The 18,250-nt window shown below is 48.0% G+C and overlaps 1 protein-coding gene across 2 annotated transcripts in view; it reads left to right on the forward strand.

The window, feature by feature from the left end:
* SSPN (sarcospan) overlaps positions 1–18,250 on the forward strand; it is a 100,149-nt gene that overhangs the window by 50,819 nt on the left and 31,080 nt on the right. Inside the window, exon 1 of one of the 2 annotated variants that reach the window (XM_007517923.3) lies at positions 6,744–6,998. The exons of the other annotated variant lie outside the window; for it this stretch is intronic. Coding sequence (XP_007517985.1) covers positions 6,798–6,998 — 201 coding nt within the window. The 5' untranslated portion in view covers positions 6,744–6,797. Of the gene's footprint in view, positions 1–6,743; positions 6,999–18,250 lie in introns of those variants that run through there. 2 annotated transcript variants of the gene reach the window in all.

Raw genomic sequence — 18,250 nt, forward strand, 5'->3', positions numbered from 1 at the left:
CTCTCTAATTTCTCTCTGTCCTATCCAATAAAATAGAAATAGTGGCTGCCAGGAGCAGTGGATTCATGGTGTCAGCATGGAACCCCAGTGATAACCTTGGAAGCAGAGAGAGAGATTGAGAGAAGGAGGAGGAGGAGGAGGAGGAGAAACAGCAGCAGACAGACAGAACCAAAGGAATACCAGCTTTAGGAGATTTGCAAAGGAAGTTTAGCCCCTGAAGCAGCCAGAGAGAGAGGGAGTAGTGTTTTTAAAAATGTCTCTAAGGTTCTTTGTTACTCTTCCTTTCAGCAGGTGGATCCTAACTCTTCTCCCTTGGATTGAGAGCTTCCCTTATGGAGAATAGACTGGGGCTGGGGAGACAGTTCATTGTGTGAGAGCACAGGACTTGCATACCTGATGCCCAGAGGCTCCAGACTCCATCCTAGGCACCACTTTATATCAGAACTGAGCAGAGCCTCGATGTTCTTCTTCCTTACTCTGCCTCTGAAAGAAAGAAAGAAAGAGAGAAAAGGGAAAGAGAGATAGAAAGAAAGAAAGCAGAGGCAGTGACTCACATGTTGCTAAGTGACTTCTGAGGCTGTGTTATGAAAACACTAGCTTTCACCTTGTTCTTTCCATTTCTGAATCTCCTTCTGGCTCAAGCAGATGGAGCCAAGCCACCAGCCAAATGAGCAGGCCTCCTCAGAAGCCGTCTTCCCTGCCCAGCCCTGCCCAACTCAGACCAGAGCTGCTTCAGGCCATCTTCACAGCCTACCACCGAGACCCCAGCATGAAAATAGCAAACCTTCCCTGCCACCTCCTGCTTGTAAGCTGGACCCACAGGAACCATGAAGTAATCCTGATCGCGTGACCATGCGATTTATTCACAGCAGTGGGTGATTAGCACAGAGGAGCCATAAAGAAGGGAAAAAATTGACATTCTGGTGAGATCACTTCTATTTGAAAAGCAGAACAAACTCTTCGTACACTCACATCTGTTTATTAACTGATAGGTGCACATCACTGCCTGTAAATCATCTTCTTTGCATGGTGCTCCTGTGTGTCGGTGGTGGACTTAAGTCTGAGCCCTGGAGCATGATAAAGTATACACCCTGTCAGGTGAGCTATCTCCTGGTCCCCTCCCTGTTTTGTTTTGCTGTAGACACAGAGAGGACCTGGGCCCACGTTGGGCTGCAGACATGGCAAAACAATACACTGTCGGGGGAGGGTTCAAGTCTTCCTGGAAGACAGAGGAAGACTGAGTGGGGTTTCTACTATTATGTGGGAAACTGAGAAATGTTACACATTTCTATTGTATTTTATTTTACTGTTGACTGTAAACCATTAATTCCCCAACAAAGAAGCTAAAAGATATAAAACAGTGCACTCTCCAAGTTAGCTGTTGTGTCAGCTCCCCTGTATTTCTCAATTAAAACAAATGTAGATGTTTCCAGTATGCAGTGTACAATGGAAGTGTCTAAATCACACGACTAAAGCTAGATGTACAGAAGTATGTGTAGAAAAATCTGATTTCTTGGGGGTCGGGCAGTGGCACACATGGTCAAACACATGTAGTACTATGCACAATGACCTGTGCAAGGATCCGGGTTCGAGCCCCTAGTTTCCCACCTGCAGCAGGGACACTTCATGAGTGGTGAAGCAGGTCTGCATGTGTCTCTCTCTTTCTCTATCTCCCCTCCTCTCTCTGTCCTATCCAATAAAATAATAAATAATAAAGGAAAAAGTAGCCACCAGGAGTGGTGGGTTTTTAGTGCCAGCACTGAGCCCCAGTGATTTCTTTTAGTTAGCAACTGGGGCTTCATTCCTGTGCTCCCCAGCTAATTTTAGCCAGAGCTAAAGAAGGAGGGAGGGAGGGAAGAAGAGAGAGAGAGATGCTTGTCCCTGTGCCAGGACACTTCCATATAGTCATTCAGGCGCCTATGTGGTGAACATTTCTGATATGCTTAATCATGTGTTTAAGGGACTTGATACAGACCTTGGATCTGTAGTGATTTGTTTTTCCTATCAAACCACTTTTTTTTTTGTCCCCGAAGAATATAAGCTCCTGTATTCAGAATTGTGTTGGCTTAGAGATTATTTCTAGCTGGGTTTCCAAGAACATTTTGCAAATGACACTACTTTTGGAAAGAGTTTGCATTTTTCTGCTTTTGAGCTCCTGAACTGTTAAGTAGTTAAAAATAATGTTTCATTTAAGCTACAGACATTAAGCTGAATTTTGCTATTTTCCTCAGAGGGTCAAATCACCTCTCTTATCTTAACTGCTCTCCCTAAGTTCCTTTATTTTATTTTATTTTCATTTTTTAAAGTTTTAAATTATCTTTACTTATTGGATAGAAACAACCAGAAATTGAAGGGTGTGATAGAGACGAAGAAAGACACCTGTATCCCTGATTCACCACTTGTAAAGCTTTCCCCCTTGCAGGTGGGGAGTGGTGACTCAAACCCCGGGTCCTTGCTCATTGTAACACGTGTGCTCAACCAGGTGCATCACCACCTGGCCCCTCCCTGGATTCCTCATTTAGGATCTCTTTTAGTTTTGAGCTCAGGCAGCAGCCAGCTGGATTTCTGAAGTCACTTGGTTCATGCTCTGCCTTATTCCTCATGCTGTAAACATGTGAAGATTGCTTAATCGGTGACAGAGACATTGTCACTTCTAAGGACAACAGCAGTCCGGTCCCCATTCTCTTCTGCTAAACTACACAACACACTGGCAATGGTGGCTTTTCTTAGAGGAAAGGTCGTGTTAAGAAAGGAAGGACTTGGGGCCGGGTGGTGATGCACCTGGTTGAGCGCACATGTTAAAATGCGCAAGGACCCAGGTTCAAGTCTCTGGTCCCCACCTGCAGGGGTAAAGCTTCATGACTGGTGAAACAGTGCTGCCGGTGTCTCTCTGCCTCTCTCCCTCTCTATCTCCTCCTTCCTCTTGATCTCTGGCTATCTCTATACAATAAACAAATAAAGATAGAAATAATAACAATAATTATGGAAGGACTTTCCTTGTAACTTCCCTATGGTCCACCACCCCATTGCACCTCCGATTACACACTCCCCAACCTTGGGACACTGTTCCCCATCCTCTTCTTCCTTTTGACTCCCCCAGATCAGGGAAGTGTGAACACACCTTCCATGTTGTCATCTCATGGTGCTGACATAGTACTCCTCACACACAGAGCTGTGCACCTGGGGAGCGAGCAGGTTATGGTGCTCCCTCTGACTCCCCTCTTCTGAAAGCTGAAAATTAAGCAGCTGCTACAATCATGCTGTAAAGGCTGCAGTTAGCTAGGTCTGTTGCTCGGTACACTGGCTCCATTTGTAATGTGGCTCAACCAGGCAATTAAAAGTAAGTCTTTAGTATAAAAATTCACACCACAACTGTTTTAGGACTGAAGGCCGCATAAGTTAGGCAGTGTAGATGACAAGCCTACAGGAATGCCCTAATTCTGGGTTTAAGTTGCATCTAATTTAAGATTTTGAGGCAAAGGTTAGGGATATTTCATTACTCACTTAGCTGGTCACCAGGTTATCCATCCATCAGCACTAGGAATAATGGTTTCCACCAGCTCTTTTGCATATTGTGGTGGTGAATCAAGATATTTTGGAAAAGCATCCAGATAGCCTTGAACTTATCTGTGATATCCATGAGCATTCAGTTGTTTAAAATCACAAGCCATGTAAATAGCCCATCTGCTTGTTTGCCTCTAGGGAATAACAAATAGGCAGGGAATCCACAGAAATTCACATTTGGGTTCCCTCTCCTCCATCTCTGACTAGGCAACTGGCTTAACAACCTGGGTCCTTAGTAATTCTGATACTCGGTTTTCTTCTCTTTCAGAGTATCAACAGTCACCCCTGGCTGACAGGGTAGCTCACCTGGGAGGGCACATCTCTGATTCAGTCCCCAGGCATGGCACAGGCTTTGGTGCTGTGCTGTCTCTGTCTTTTAAAAAAGTCATTAATGGGGCTGGGTGGTGGCACACCTGGTTAAGTACACACATCAGTGCACGAGGATCTGGGTTCAAGCCTTTGCTCCCTACCTACAGGGGAAAGCTTCACAAATGGTGAAACAGGTCTAAAGGTGTCTGTCTCTCCCTGCCCTCTCAATTTCTCTCTGTCCAATAATAAATAAATATTTAATTTAAAAGGTCAAAATTAATATTAAAAAGTAATCAGCCGGTAGGGAGCTACCTTGATAGTTTCTCAAATAAATAAGTAATTAAAAATATTTTCTGGGGCAGGGAAAAATTTTTTCTTTATTTATTGGATAGAGACAGTCAGAAATTGGGATGGAAGGGGAGATGGAGAGGAAGAAAGACACCTGCAACACTGTTTCACCACTCAAAAAGCTTTCCCTTCCACAGGGGGGGACCAGAGGCTTGAACCCAGGTCCTTGTGCACTGTGACATGTGCACTCAACCAGGTCTGCCACCATAAGTAAATTTTTTAAAAAGTAAGTAGTAACTAGGAAGCTGAGATGAAGAGTAACAGTGAAGCAGGCAGAGTATTTAGCAGGTGCTTACTAGAGTCATTAATTGCTGTTACTCATAGTCCACACAGCCTATTGTGGCTCTGCTTTGTCACTTGGGTTATTCTCGGGTAGACCCAAGTGAGATGGGTGCCTGGGGTGGTGGGGTGGGAGGTGGCACCATGGCTATGATCCTCCTCTCTCCTCGAGGAGTCTTCCTGGTGCTGTGGCCTCAGCCGCCTTGTGAGCATCAGAGCCCTGGCAGGCGATTTGGGGTTCTGCTTTTGAAGCTTGTGTATTTGTTCCAATTTCTCACTGATCTCTTCTCGCCGATCTAGTAGGAAGGTGCCAAGAAAACTCTGTGCTTCATAAGGCGAGTAAGAATAGATTTCATACCTGCAATGCTCCTTTGTGGAGACTTGGCGGTTTCCAAGGTAAGCTGGATACAAGGGAGAGGGCAGGCTGGGAGCTGGACAGTGTGCAGAGATCCTGGGGCAGCCTTGGCAGTCTCGGTCTGTCCCAGCATCTTGACATGCCCTTTTTAAAAATTTAATTTAATTTCAGTTTTTCACTTTAATGAGAAAGACACACAAAGACAACCCAGAACACTGCTCAGCTCTGGCTTATGGTAGTGCTGGGGACTTAGTAGCCTCAGGCATGAGAGTCTAACACAGCCATTATGCTGTTCTCCCTAGCTCTGTTTCTTGTATTTTTTTTTCTAATGCATCTTTCTCAATATTAAAATGACCACACCAGAGTAGATGTAAATGCTGCAAAATGAGATCATTTCCTCCCGGTTTCCCTGAAATCTGCTCTTAAGTGCTACTCAGTGGAGGTGTGTGGGAATAAGGATAATCAGTGCTATTGATCTGTCATGACTCTGGACAGGGGCAAATCCATCTTGACCACCCTTATGTTCTAGCACCCTGTGGGTGCTTTAAAAATACCCCAGCTGTGGGAAGGGCAAGTCAGAGCATCCACTTCCAGGAGGGTGTGAGGTTTTGAGGTGGGGGCATCCCCGTGGAGATTGGCGAGGCTCTTCGGGGAACCCCAAAGAGTGATGAAAGAGCTGTTAGGGATGCACACTTGTGGTGGCATCCACACTTAGCACCAGATAGACAAGCAGCCATTTCCAAGGCAAGTGCCTCCATGGGGGGATGCCTCCATCTGTCAGCCTCATTTAAACAGAATCTCAAGGGAAAGCAGACAGCCTGGGCCCATGTGGGGAAATCACAGCAACTCGACTGATGGATTCACAGCTTAGAGACCAGCAGTGACTGTTTCAGATCAAACTGTTGATTAATTAAACTCAAATGTCCCACACCTTACACCACACCTCTCAGAAAACAAAAGCAAATACCAAAATACACTGAGGTTGTGAGTGAGGAAAGCACACAGATACACACACACACACACACACACACACACATACACCTCAGTATACAGGCACACGCACACACACAGAGAAAGGCATAGGGTTTGACTCGCTGTCGAGTGCTCAGGACTTGGTGTACACACAGGCTAACTGCACAGGATCTAGCAGACATGCACCGTGAAGTGCAGAGCCCAACTCATTTTTTAAAAAATTTTATTAGTGACTTAATATTGATTTACAAAAGCATGAGGTAATGGGTATAGCCATTCCCAGCACCAGAGTTCTGTGTTCCCCATCCCCTCCATTGGAAACTACAGTAGTTCTCCCAGGGTTGCAGATATGGTTGACTATTATTTCTACAACTATCTATATTTATATTTATTTGCTCCTTTTCCTCCCTATGAACCTGCCTTCTCTTCCTTTCTAAGTCACATCTAAGCCTGACTTCTGTATGTCCTTCCTCCTCCTTTTCCTCCTTCCTTCCTTCCTTCCTTCCTTCCTTCCTTCCTTCCTTCCTTCCTTCCTTCCTTCCTTCCTTCCTCTTTTCTCTCAGTCTTGATGGAAATGGTAGTTCAGAGCCCTCTTCTCTAACATTCATCTTCCCTTAACATTTCTCCCCTTCTGGGGGATTCAGAATTCTTGATGGGGTGCAAAAGTTGGGAGTTCTGGCTTCTGTGATTGCAAAGCCCAACTCTTGGAATCGCATGGGGTGCTCCGGGTCTAGGATGAGCACCCTATGGCCTGGGGCCCTGTGCGGGTGTCCCGGGCGCTGCGTCCTGCCCTGGGGTTGGCAGTTGGCGACCCCCCCTGAGCTCCCCCTGTGCGCAGCGGCCTCTGCCTGGGCTGCAAATGTTTTTCCATATTTGTCCAGCCCCGCGGAGGAACAGCCCCGCCCGGCCAGCCCGGCTGCCGCGCGCGCAGCAGCGCCCAGAGCACAGGCGCAGGGCGGACGGCGGGGACATGGGACCGAAGCGGGGCCCGGGAGCTGGGCCGGAGCACTGCGATGAGGAGGCCCGCACGTGCTGCGGCTGTCGCTTTCCGCTGCTGCTGTCTCTGCTGCAGCTGGCGCTGGGCATCGCTGTGACCGTCGTGGGCTTCCTCATGGCCAGCGTCAGCTCCTCCCTGCTAGTCAGGGACACTCCATTCTGGGCTGGGATCATTGTAAGCATGAAGTCCCACAGGCCCGGGAGCGAGTGGACACTAACCAAGTGCATGCCTCCGCCCAACCCCGCCTCCTAACTCTGCAGGGGGCCTGGGTCTGCCCACCCCCTCTGTAGCTCCAGTTTTGACTCTGAAGGGCCTGGTTCTGCCTGCCCCTCCCCAACCCCATTCCTGATTCTGCAGGGAAGCCAGGGTCTGCCTGCACTCTCCCCAGTCCCACCCCCTACTCTTTAGGGGAACCTTGGTCTATCTGCCCCTTCCCAGGCCCCACTCCTGACTGCAGAGGGGTCTGGATCTGCCTGCCCATTCCCATCCCCATCCCTGACTCTGCAGGGGGTCTCTGGTCTGCCTGCACCCTCACACCCCTGACACTGAAGTGGGGCAGGTCTGCCCCCCCCCCCCCAAGCCCCATTCCTAACTCTGCAGGGAGGCCCTGGTCTGTCTGCCCCCTCCCCAACCCCTCTGACTGCATGTACCCTGGGGCCTAGTCCAGGCCCCTGTCTTGCAGGTTCTACACCCAGCCTGCTTCAGCGCTGCAGGGTCTGAGGAGGTGGCTTGTTTGGGTGACATTAAGCCACCTCCCTAACCTGGCAGACTCTGGCTTTTCTCTCTTCCCAGTCCCAGCCCCACCCTGCACTAAGTAAGCAGCAGGAAGCCAAGCCAGTGCTGGGGAAGCAGGCCAGGAAAAAGTCTGTTCTGAAAGTTGCCACGTCGGGAGCATAACTTTGATTTTTCAGGTGGGAGGTTCCATTAGGCAGCGTGATAAAATTGTGGTCAGGGGCAGGAGACAGCTTGGATCGGATTGCACTGAAGTCTGGTGTGGGGGGACCTGGCCTGGGAGTGGCACTGTGTTTGGGACTCTGCTAAGGTAGCAGCTCTGCTCAGCAGCGGCTGAAAGGCACTAAGAGGGTTCTCTCCTGGAAAAGGGGTGCAGTGACCTACCTGACTGACCCCCCAACATCCCTCCACATGGGCTGTTACCCCTTCTGAGTCCTGGAGGAGAGAAGGAGGCAGAAGGGAGGCAGCTTGGTTGGCTAGGCAGCTCTGCTGCTTCCTTTTGCTTCTCCAGGAAGACACAGTGTTTGTATGAACATTCACGTTGTGAAGTACAGTCTTTACGAGACTTAGCTTTCCAACTTTGTTTATTTCAGGAGTGTATTTATTGACTGTATGTGAAGGAAAGAGGGTTTCCTATGAGGCAGAGAAGCCAAAATAAGATTCGGAACATGGGGCTCCGGGGTAGAGACAGTAACTCAGATATGCAAGGCTGATGCTCTCCCAGCTCAGCCATCTCCCCAGTCAGTGGAATTTTGTTAAAAAAAAAGATCGGGGGCCAGGCAGTGGTGTACCTGGTTAAGTGCACACATCACAGTGTGCAAGGACCTGGGTTCAGGCCCCTGGTTCCCTCAGGAGGAAAGCTTCACAAGTGGTGAAGTAGGGCTGTCGGTGTCTCTCCTTCTCTATCTCCTCCCCCCTCTCCATTTCTCTTTGTCTTTACCCAATAATAAATAAATAAATAACATTTTTTAAAGAAATGTTAAGGGGCTGGGCATTGGTGCAGCGGGTTAAGTGCACATGGCACGAAGCACAAGTACTCCCATAAGAATCCAAGTTCAAATCCCCAGCTCCCCACCTGCAGGGGGACTGCTTTTTTTTTTCCCCCAGTGGTGAAGTGGGCCTGCAGGTGTCTAGCCTTCTCTCCCCCTCTGTCTTAACCTTCTCTCTTGATTTCTCTCTGTCCTATCCAACAACAATGACAACAATAAAAACAACAAGGTCAACAAAAACGAGGGGGAAATAGCCTCCAGGAGCAGTGGATTCATAATGCAGGCACCAAGCCCCAGAGATAACCCTGGAAGCAAAAAAAAAAAAAAAAAAATTAGAGAAATATATACTTAATGAGAGAGAGGGAAGCCAAGCATCCCTCAGACATGAGTGGTGCCTGTGATGAAACTGGGGACATCACACATGCATGCAGTCCCATGCTCAAGCCACCCAGCTGCCTCCATGGCTCCTATTTTGCAGTTTTTATATCTGGTTACACTTCCATGACCTGTGACTTCCTGAAATCTCCCGTCAGCCTTATTTCACTTGATCTTTAAAACAGCAGCATTCACCCATGATGGAAATGTCACCCTTCTTTTGGATGTAGGGAAGAGGGTTAAGGGGAGGGAGTGGCCGGGCCCTAAGCCCAGAGGTGGATGCGGGCAGTGAGTGGTGTTTCTATGGTGGAATTCTCAACGCCACCGACCCCAGCCATGGGCTCTTGGAGCATCCCTGAGATAATTCCTGGCGGGGACAGATGTTACAAGCAGCTGATAAATATGCACTGGTGTCGGTATTTTCTAATTAAGATTATTTAACTCACACATTCCTGCAGAGCAATTTAAAACTTTTAATTTGTGTACTAAGAATTCCCAGGAAATTACCATGATTGGAGTTTTCTAAATCAAGTGATTTTAAAAATAACTTGTCACTAAGATATACAGAGAGACTGAGTATCTCAGTCATCTCAGTAGCTGTCAGGATTCTCAGATTGGGGAAGAAATGTCACTCCTGTAAGGCTAGGAGAATGGGATGGGGGGGGGGAAGACATTCTCACTGCCAGTGATTTGAATATCATTGGTAAATGTGTTCTCTGTCTCTTGTTTTATTTTATTTTTTAATTATTATTATTATTATTTTTAATATGGATGCATTTTGAGGAGAGAGAAAGAATAGAAGTGGATCAGGAGACTGTGGACCAGAGCCCTGCTCAACTCTGGCCTAAGGTGGCACCAGAGATGGAACCTGCCTCCCCCACCCCCCCTCTCACTCTGGCCTCAGACCTGCTCCTGTCCCAGTTGGTGCTCTGGCAGGCTGAGCTAGCTCCCTGGTTGGTTTCTTATTTCTAGTTGCACTGCCTGCCTTTTCCTGCAGGGGACTGGTTGCATCTGACCAGGGTTGCTGCCCCACTACCTGGATTTGAGAATTTGTTCCCATACCAGAATCTGACCACATGGGTAAATCTGCTTAGATGGCTTCTTACTGGCCAGTTTCTTGGTGACTTAATGAGCGTTCAATGAGCTTCAGCTCACAGACTGACTAGGCAGTCTGTGACAAGACATTTCTGTCCAGTGAGATTTTAGGCAAACAAGTAGGCATGTCTTATCTTTCCCTTAAAAATGACTTCCCAGCCTCTGTCAGAGCACCAACTGAAGTCTTTTAACTGCACTTACAAAAGAGTCCTGTAAAGTGGGGAGAAAAAAAAAACCCAGAATAGAGACACTCTGGAGACTTTGTAACCTATACAGATCCCATTCTTCTCTCAGAATTCTTTATAAATGGCTGGAGGGTTGAAATCACACCACCATGACAATACAAAGCAAAACAGGATCTTTGAGGGTGAACTTGGCCAGGGGCAGGAGAGTCTAGAAAAATCAGAAATTTGTTCTGTATTTTCTTCTTTTAATGGCCTGAGAAGCAGGCTCAAATAGGCATCTAGGTGTGCTCGTGATTCCAGAATTCTTTTTCTTTCTTTTTTTTTTTTTTTGAGATTGATTGATTTATTTACATGAGAGGGAGGGAGAGAATGATAGAAAGAGACCAGAGTACCACTTTGCTCTGGCATACAGTAGTGCTAGGCATTGAACCCGGGGTTTCTAGGGCCTCAGGTATGGAAGTCTGCAGCTCTCACACTGTGCATCTCTCCAGCCACCACCACCCACCCCCATGTGTCAAAACAGGTGGACTGCAGTGGTCTCAGAACTTTGGGGGCCTTTACTTTTCACTTGGACTGGGTTTAGGTAAAGGGTAAAATGTTTACATTTAAGCTTATTCTTCCTCCCATAGGTCACAGTCGTTGGGGGCACCTGCCATGCTAGGGATGGGTCCTCAAGGTGACAGGACATGTGCCAGCAGGAGCTTCCCAGATGCCCTTATAGACACATGCTCCGATCATATCTGACAGTAATGAATACTCCCATTAGAAAGTCAACCTGCACAAGCATTTTGAAGTCCATTTACCTTTCAGAGTACTCCACTTACAGTAATGGCATCTCTGCTCTAAACTTGAGAGCAAACTCCTGCTTCTCCTTGTGTGTGGGGGGGGGGGCTCAGGATTCCGTAATCTCTTGTCCCTCGTAGGAAGTATTCCCATGGGAAGTGGGGATTTCTTCTGTCTCATTGTGTTGTAGCTTTCCTCACTGTCTGTCTGGTACTCCCATGCCCCACTCAGGCTGGAACAAAAGCTGAGGTAGATACCACATTAGCTGTGTTAGGTGTTAGGGAGATTCAGGAAAGAGCTTAGAAGGAAGGAATGAATAGTTCCTTAATGTCATTCATAAAACTCATTATGTGACTCTGCAGTAATGAAGAGTCCTGTCAAGAATTTCAATAACCGTTTTCATATGTTAGCTTACTCTAAGGAATTACAGAGAGTGGGTCATTCAGACTTTTAAAAAAATCTATTTCTAATCTTGACTTAATGAAAGGGAAAATTAGGTAGTTATTTATTTTAATACAGGATATACCCTGAAATTCACAAGAATATAGAGGACATGTAGCATGGAACAGATATTGTTACTGTCCATGATTTATAAGTAGAGCAGCTATGACATGACTAGAAATAAACTGGCAGAGAGGAAATTTTGGAACTGGGATTCTGTTTAAGACTCTCAAACAAAGCCAATAAGTTAGAAGCAGTACCCGTTTTTATATATAGGTATATTGACATTTGAGGACATTAACCTAGAGCTGCATTCTTACAGAAATGCTGTATAGTGACATGTTACTTTTCATATTGGGATCTTCATATGCTTGCAGAAATCTAATGTCAGAGTTCTGGTACCACTGGGAAATGGTTGTGTTATAGTTACTGTCAGGGTGATTAGAAGCCCAGGAGTGATAATTACATAGCCAAACTCAGTCTTTTCTGCATATAGTAAATAATGGAAAGAAGTTACCTTGTGGGTCCATGGAGTTCACACAGTTAGCTTAAAAAATGGAATGTAATTGAGTTAATTTGACAGGAGCAGTTACTTTTAATAAGTATGTGAATATAAAGGAGTATTTTAGAATACGATGACTTGCTTCCTGAAAGAAACCTAGGAATAGAGGCTAGGCAGCGGTGCACTTGGTTAAGTGCAAGGATCCGTGCAAGGACTTGGGTTTGAGCCCCTGCTCCCCTCCTGCAGTGAGGACACTTCACAAGAGGCAAATTAATTCTGCAGGTGTCTGTCTCACTATCTTCCCCTCCCCTCTCAGTTTGTCTCTGTCCTATCCAATAAAATGGGAAAAAATGGCCTCCAGGAGCAGTGGATTCATAGTGCAGGAACTAAGCCCCATCAACTGTGGAGGCAAAACAAACAAACAAATAAAAAACCAGAATCTTAGGGATCAAAAGTCAGATGAGCAAATCATTAGATGCCTGTAACTATTAGGAGAAATGTATTTCTATCCACCTACTAAAACAGAGACCCAAGAGAGAGCTTCTATAAATTGAAAGTAACTCTCAGACCTCCTGCATACCTTACCATGAAGAATTCCATATGGCTTATTTTTTTAACCTCTTCCTAGCTGGAATAAATTAGGATGAGTTAGGATTGATTTGACCAAGCATGGGATGCTCACTGTCAACCTCTCTATTTACAAAGAACATAGCTGGCCCCCCCGCCCCCTGCAGCTGGCCTACTGTTCCTGATCTGGCCAGCCTTCAGTCTGGCCAGAGGAAACTGACATCTTCTGGGCTCTCTCCTGCCCTATCCTTGGTTATGACCTTTCTGCAGAGGGTGTGCTTTCATCAGGCCCACTGGCCTTGACACTAGCCTAAGGGCAGGGCTAGCGTGCCTGCTTCTCTGCTGCAGTAGGACAGGGAAGAACACAGCCCCAGGGGCTGGGGAGCAGGAGGTGAGCTCTGACAGAGGGGTGTGGGGAGCAGTATTTATTTATAACACCAGGCCCTGAAAGCCTAGTCTGCATCGGCCTGCTCCTGTCAGGCGACTGGAAGGAGCCCTCAGACCTGTGCGCTGTGAGAGATCTGGCAGCTGAGGGGCTGTCACTGCCTGAGTGAGAGTAGCTTCAGAGTCCAGCTCCATGCAGAACAATGTGGGATCCTTTTTCCCTCCAGTCCTTGGGCTGTGCCAAGGTCCTGGCCAAGGGAGTGCCGCCTTCTGCTGGCAGGCCTCTCCTGCTCTGTGCCTGTGGCCTGGCCTGTGCACTGTGAGCAGAGAGGGGGGCTCTCTGCAGCTGCCACTTATTCCCTTTCTCATGCACTCATTGCTTCCAGTCACCTGATAGTCCTCCTCCCTCTCTTTTTTTATTGGACAGGACAGAGAAAAACTGAGAGAGGAGGGGGAGATAAGAGGGGGGAGAGAAAGATAGACACCTGCAGACTTGCTTCACCACTTGTGAAGAGGACCCCCTGCAGGTGGGGAGGTGGAGGATTGAACCCAGTTCCTTGCATGGGTCCTTTCTGCTTAATACTATATGTGATTAACTGGGTGTGCCACAGCCCAGCACCCCCGAAAGCCCACTCTCCAAATCGACATGCACTCAGGGCCTTCAGCATTGCAGCTGGGGAGTGTGTGGGGAGGGAGTTTCATCCATAGCACTGGCATGAGAGGGAGAGACTCACTAACCACTTCTACCAGTGGCCTGGATGCTGTGGTGGGTTTGGAGCAGTCAGCAGAGGTGGATGCAGGGCTGGGTGGCTCAGTCTCTGGTTCAGACAAAACAGGGTGAAGGTCATTTTTGTTAGGCCTACAGATTGCTGCCTTTGCCAACATTCCTATAAAAAATCAAATCAGGGGGGTTGGGCACAGTGGGTTAAGCGCATGTGGCGCAAAGCCCAAGGACCAGCCTAAGGATCCCAATTCGAGCCCCCGGCTCTCCACCTGCAGGGGAGTCGCTTTACAGGCGGTGAAGCAGGTCTTCAGGTGTCTATCTTTCTCTCCCCCTCTCTGTCTTCCCCTCCTCTCTCGATTTCTTTCTGTCCTATCCAACAAGGAATGACATCAACAACAACAATAATAGCCACAACGAGGCTACAGCAACAAGGGCAACAATGGGGGGAAAATGGCCTCCAGGAGCAGTGGATTCATGGTGCAGGCACTGAGCCCCAGCAATAACCCTGGAGGCAAAAAAAAAAAAAATCAGGTAGCTTCAGCTAGTGGATGCAGTGTTGGGAGGTGGGGGACAATAGGCATGGGAGTCCCAGCCCTTTAGGGGTGGAGAAAGCAAGCTTCAGAATCTCCTCCAGGACAGTCAGGGGTAGTGATTGTTGCAGGTAGTAAGGGACATCTCTACTCATGCAGCAAGGGAGTGTAGGGGGCTGACTGGGCCACGATGCAGGCCCCCTCCCAGGTCTTCTTTACCCTGCTCCAGCCTCACTTTCCTTGCGATGATGACTCCAGCAGTTAGGTGAATGCTGCTTTGGGAGTGATCCTTGTAGCTGGTGGGGGAAGGGGGCAGCCTCCTCCCTGCCATGGCTGTAATAGGCCTCAGTGCAGTGCTGGGCCCCAAGAACTGGCACAAAGCCAGACAGACAGTGGCTGTTGGGAAGCAAAGGCACCCCCCCTGCCCCCACCAGTGAGGGATGCTGTCTGAGCGGCTTCCAATCAGCCATGGCTTTGAAAGTGTGGGTTCAGCACTCATGGGAAGAAGTGGCAGTCTGCTCTCACATGGCAGCTCTCCTGAGGGCTAGGACAGTGGCAGGTGGTCAAAAGAAAGGAGGAGGTTGACACGATGGGGAGGCAGAGGTGTTGTGGAGACCCTGGTAGGGGAAGGAAGCTGCTTCATCACTTAGGGAGCAGCCTTCCTAGGGCTCAGGCAGGACATGGAGGCCATTAGGCTCTGCCTGGGCTTCAGGGGCGTTATCACAGGGAGAAGCAGAAGGAGGTCTTGCCCAGATGGGACCAGCCTGCAGGCTCCATCCTTCCTGCTGCAGAGTGCTTGCGATTAAGGAGAGCAAGCCAGAGGCTGCTTCCCCAGGGAAAGAGGGGTGCCTCCAAGGCAGCGGTGGGCATCAAGTGCCCCCTCCTTCCATGAGCTCTAGTCAGTGGAGACAGGATTCCTGTGGCTGTGCGGGAACAGAATGCCACCGCCTCGGCTTGCCCACTTCAGCTCCGTGCATCTGTGCATTCCTTTTTTTCCATCTCTCTCCCTATTTTTTAAATCATATCTTTTTTTGTTTTTTACTCCAGGGTTATTGCTGGGGCTTGATGCACGCACCTTGAATCCACTGCTCCTGGAGGATATTTTTTTCCCTTTTTTTTTTGCCCTTGTTGTTTTATCATTGTTGTTGTTATTATTATTGTTATTGCTGTTGTCATTGCATAGGACAGAAAGAAATGGAAAGAGGAGAAGATAGAGAGGAGGAGAGAAAGAGAGACACCTGCAGACCTGCTTCATCACTTGTGAAGTGACCCCTCTGCCGGTGGGGAGCCGGAGGCTCGAACAGGGATCCTTATGCCGGTCCTTGGTCTTCATGCCACGTTCACTTAACCTGCCCAGCTCCCTTAGTCATATCTTTTTAAATATTCTATTTTAATGAGAGAGAGTTAGAGAGAGAAAGAGACTAGAGCACTTCTCAGCTTTGGCTGATAGTGGTGCTTGGGGTTGAAACCGAGACCTAGAAGCCTCAGGCATAAAACTTTTTTTAACTAGTGATTTAATATTGGTTTATAAAATTATAAGATAATGGATGATTTCACACCATCCCCACCACCACAGTTCTGTGTTACCATTCCTTCCATTGGAAACTACAGTAGTTCTCCCAAGGTCACAGATAGAGGTTTGTTGTTAAAATTCTTAGGCTCTAGCTGGCCGGGCTGGCTTCACGGGCGGGTAACAGAGACGCGGAGACAACGGCTGGGCAGGGAAGCTGTATTTCTTTATTCAGGAACAACGATTTATAAACTAAGACAAACTAATCACCAAACAGAACTCTGCTGTCCCTTTGCGTGGTGCAAGCACTCTCTCTTACTCTCCAACTCTGGAACTCCCCAACTCTGGAACTCTGGAACTCTCTCACTCTGTCGGGGTTCCTTGGGGTGGGGCCAAGCGGGCCCAAGAAACTAACTGGACTGATCCAATTCTCTTGGCGGGGGAGAACTACCCAATGTAAAGCATACAACAATTCCCCCTTTTCTTTTTAACTAAATGACTACAGTATCAAGGGTGTGGGGTGAACAGAAACATATATCATACAGGCATTTTTTAAAAAAAAAGAAACTGGCACAAACATGGAGAAACATGTAAGCAAGTAACAAGAACCAGTGTGCTGCCAAGGGAAGGCCTGAGGGGGCCATATCTGCCTCTGTGGGCAAAACTTTATCAGCTTAAAAAAAAACATTTCTTGCCTCTGAGGGGCGTACTTTCTTGCCTCTGGGGGGCGTACTTGCCTTGACGGGCATTTGCATGGGGGCGGGGAACGGCCTAGAGTCCCAAAGGCAGCTGGCTGCAATTTACTTACTATGAAACAAAACTTGTTATTAGCATATTTCTAATAGAGAAGGAATTTGAGACTTTTACATAGCAACAACGTCTTTTAACCTTTTGTTACACCCATTCAAGATGGAGTCAGGAAAGGAAACCTCAGGCATGAGAATAAATAGCATAGCTATTGTGTGATCTACCATTTCTAATAGAGAAGGTAATGGAGAGTTTTACATATCAACAAGTCTATTTAACCTTTTGTTTAGACCAACTTAGTTAAAATATATTGCTTGTTAACTATTTTTTACCTCAGACTTTAAATGTAAGTTAATTTTATCTTTATGAGAATTACGTTGAAAACCTTTTTCATTTAACTTTGACTAGTAAGAATTTAGCCTTAAAGTTACTGTTTACCAAACTTTAAACATACACATAAACATGGTCATTAATACACAAGGAGAGAAACCTTTGTTATGAAGACATGTCATTTTAAACACGAATTTAAATCTATACTGTCTTAGTTGTTGGGGGCGGGGGTTCACCATCCGGAGGTGGCTTCTCGCGCAGCTTCACTTCTAGGAATTGCAGGTTGCGATCTCTGAACAAATCTCTGCGTACTCCAGCTTGTCTGCCTTCAGACCGGACTGGCAGCTGGAGATCTCATGTGCCCAGTTTCGGCAGGGAGCCTGGGGGTCCGAGAGGTCCGGGATCGTTCCAGAATTCATAGCAAGAGGGCAGGCAGGCCAGTTTTGTAGAAGGCATGGGCCTAGGTGCCCAGGGGTGGCGGCCATGATAGGCTGCCACGGCCCTGCCCCATGGCCCTGCCATGTCTGCTGCCCTGCTCGCAGTGGCCGAGCAGCGTGGAGGGATCATTCCAGTGCCCTACACCACGCGGTGGAGAGCCGGCTCCTGTGGGCTGGCCTGCGTGCTGGCATCGGGCTCCTGCGTGGTGGAATCGGGCTCCAGCGTGTTGGCATTGGGCTCCAGCATGCTGGCATCAGGCTCCTGCGTGCTGGCATTGGGCTCCTGTGTGCTGGCGTCAGCCTCCTGCATGCTGGCGTCGGGCTCTTGGGGCTCTTGTGTGCTGGTGTCGGCCTCCTGTGGGCTGCGGGGCTGCGGGCGCGGTGCGCGGGGTTGTCTGGGCGCAGCCAGCTGGCTGGCTGTTTAACCAGGTGGAAACAGCAGCTCCGCGCCTCGCCTCCCTCCCGCTGGCTCTTCCCGCTGGCTGTTCTGAGTTCGCCCAAGCAAGTGGAAACCACAGAGTGGTCCAGAGATAAATGTTCCAGAAACAGCAAAACAGCCTCGTGAAGAAAGTGCAGAGGCCTTTGGAGATCTGTTCACAAGCAGAAGAGAAGGCCATAGTGCATAGGTAGCCAAATTGTCTTTACTTATCTGAGAGATGCGCAGGTCAGCCCCACGTTGGGCGCCATTTGTTGTTAAAATTCTTAGGCTCTAGCCGCCCGGGCTGGCTTCACGGGCGGGTAACAGAGACGCGGAGACAACGGCTGGGCAGGGAAGCTGTATTTCTTTATTCAGGAACAACGATTTATAAACTAAGACAAACTAATCACCAAACAGAACTCTGCTGTCCCTTTGCGTGGTGCAAGCACTCTCTCTTACTCTCCAACTCTGGAACTCCCCAACTCTGGAACTCTGGAACTCTCTCACTCTGTCGGGGTTCCTTGGGGCGGGGCCAAGCGGGCCCGAGAAACTAACTGGACTGATCCAATTCTCTTGGCGGGGGAGAACTACCCAATGTAAAGCATACAACAGAAGTTGACTATTATTTCTATAACTATCTATCTATAATTATGTATATTTGCCTGTTTTTTTTCCTA

The sequence above is a fragment of the Erinaceus europaeus genome, chromosome 7 (genome assembly GCF_950295315.1).
Source record: "Erinaceus europaeus chromosome 7, mEriEur2.1, whole genome shotgun sequence".
Lineage (NCBI taxonomy): Eukaryota > Metazoa > Chordata > Mammalia > Eulipotyphla > Erinaceidae > Erinaceus > Erinaceus europaeus.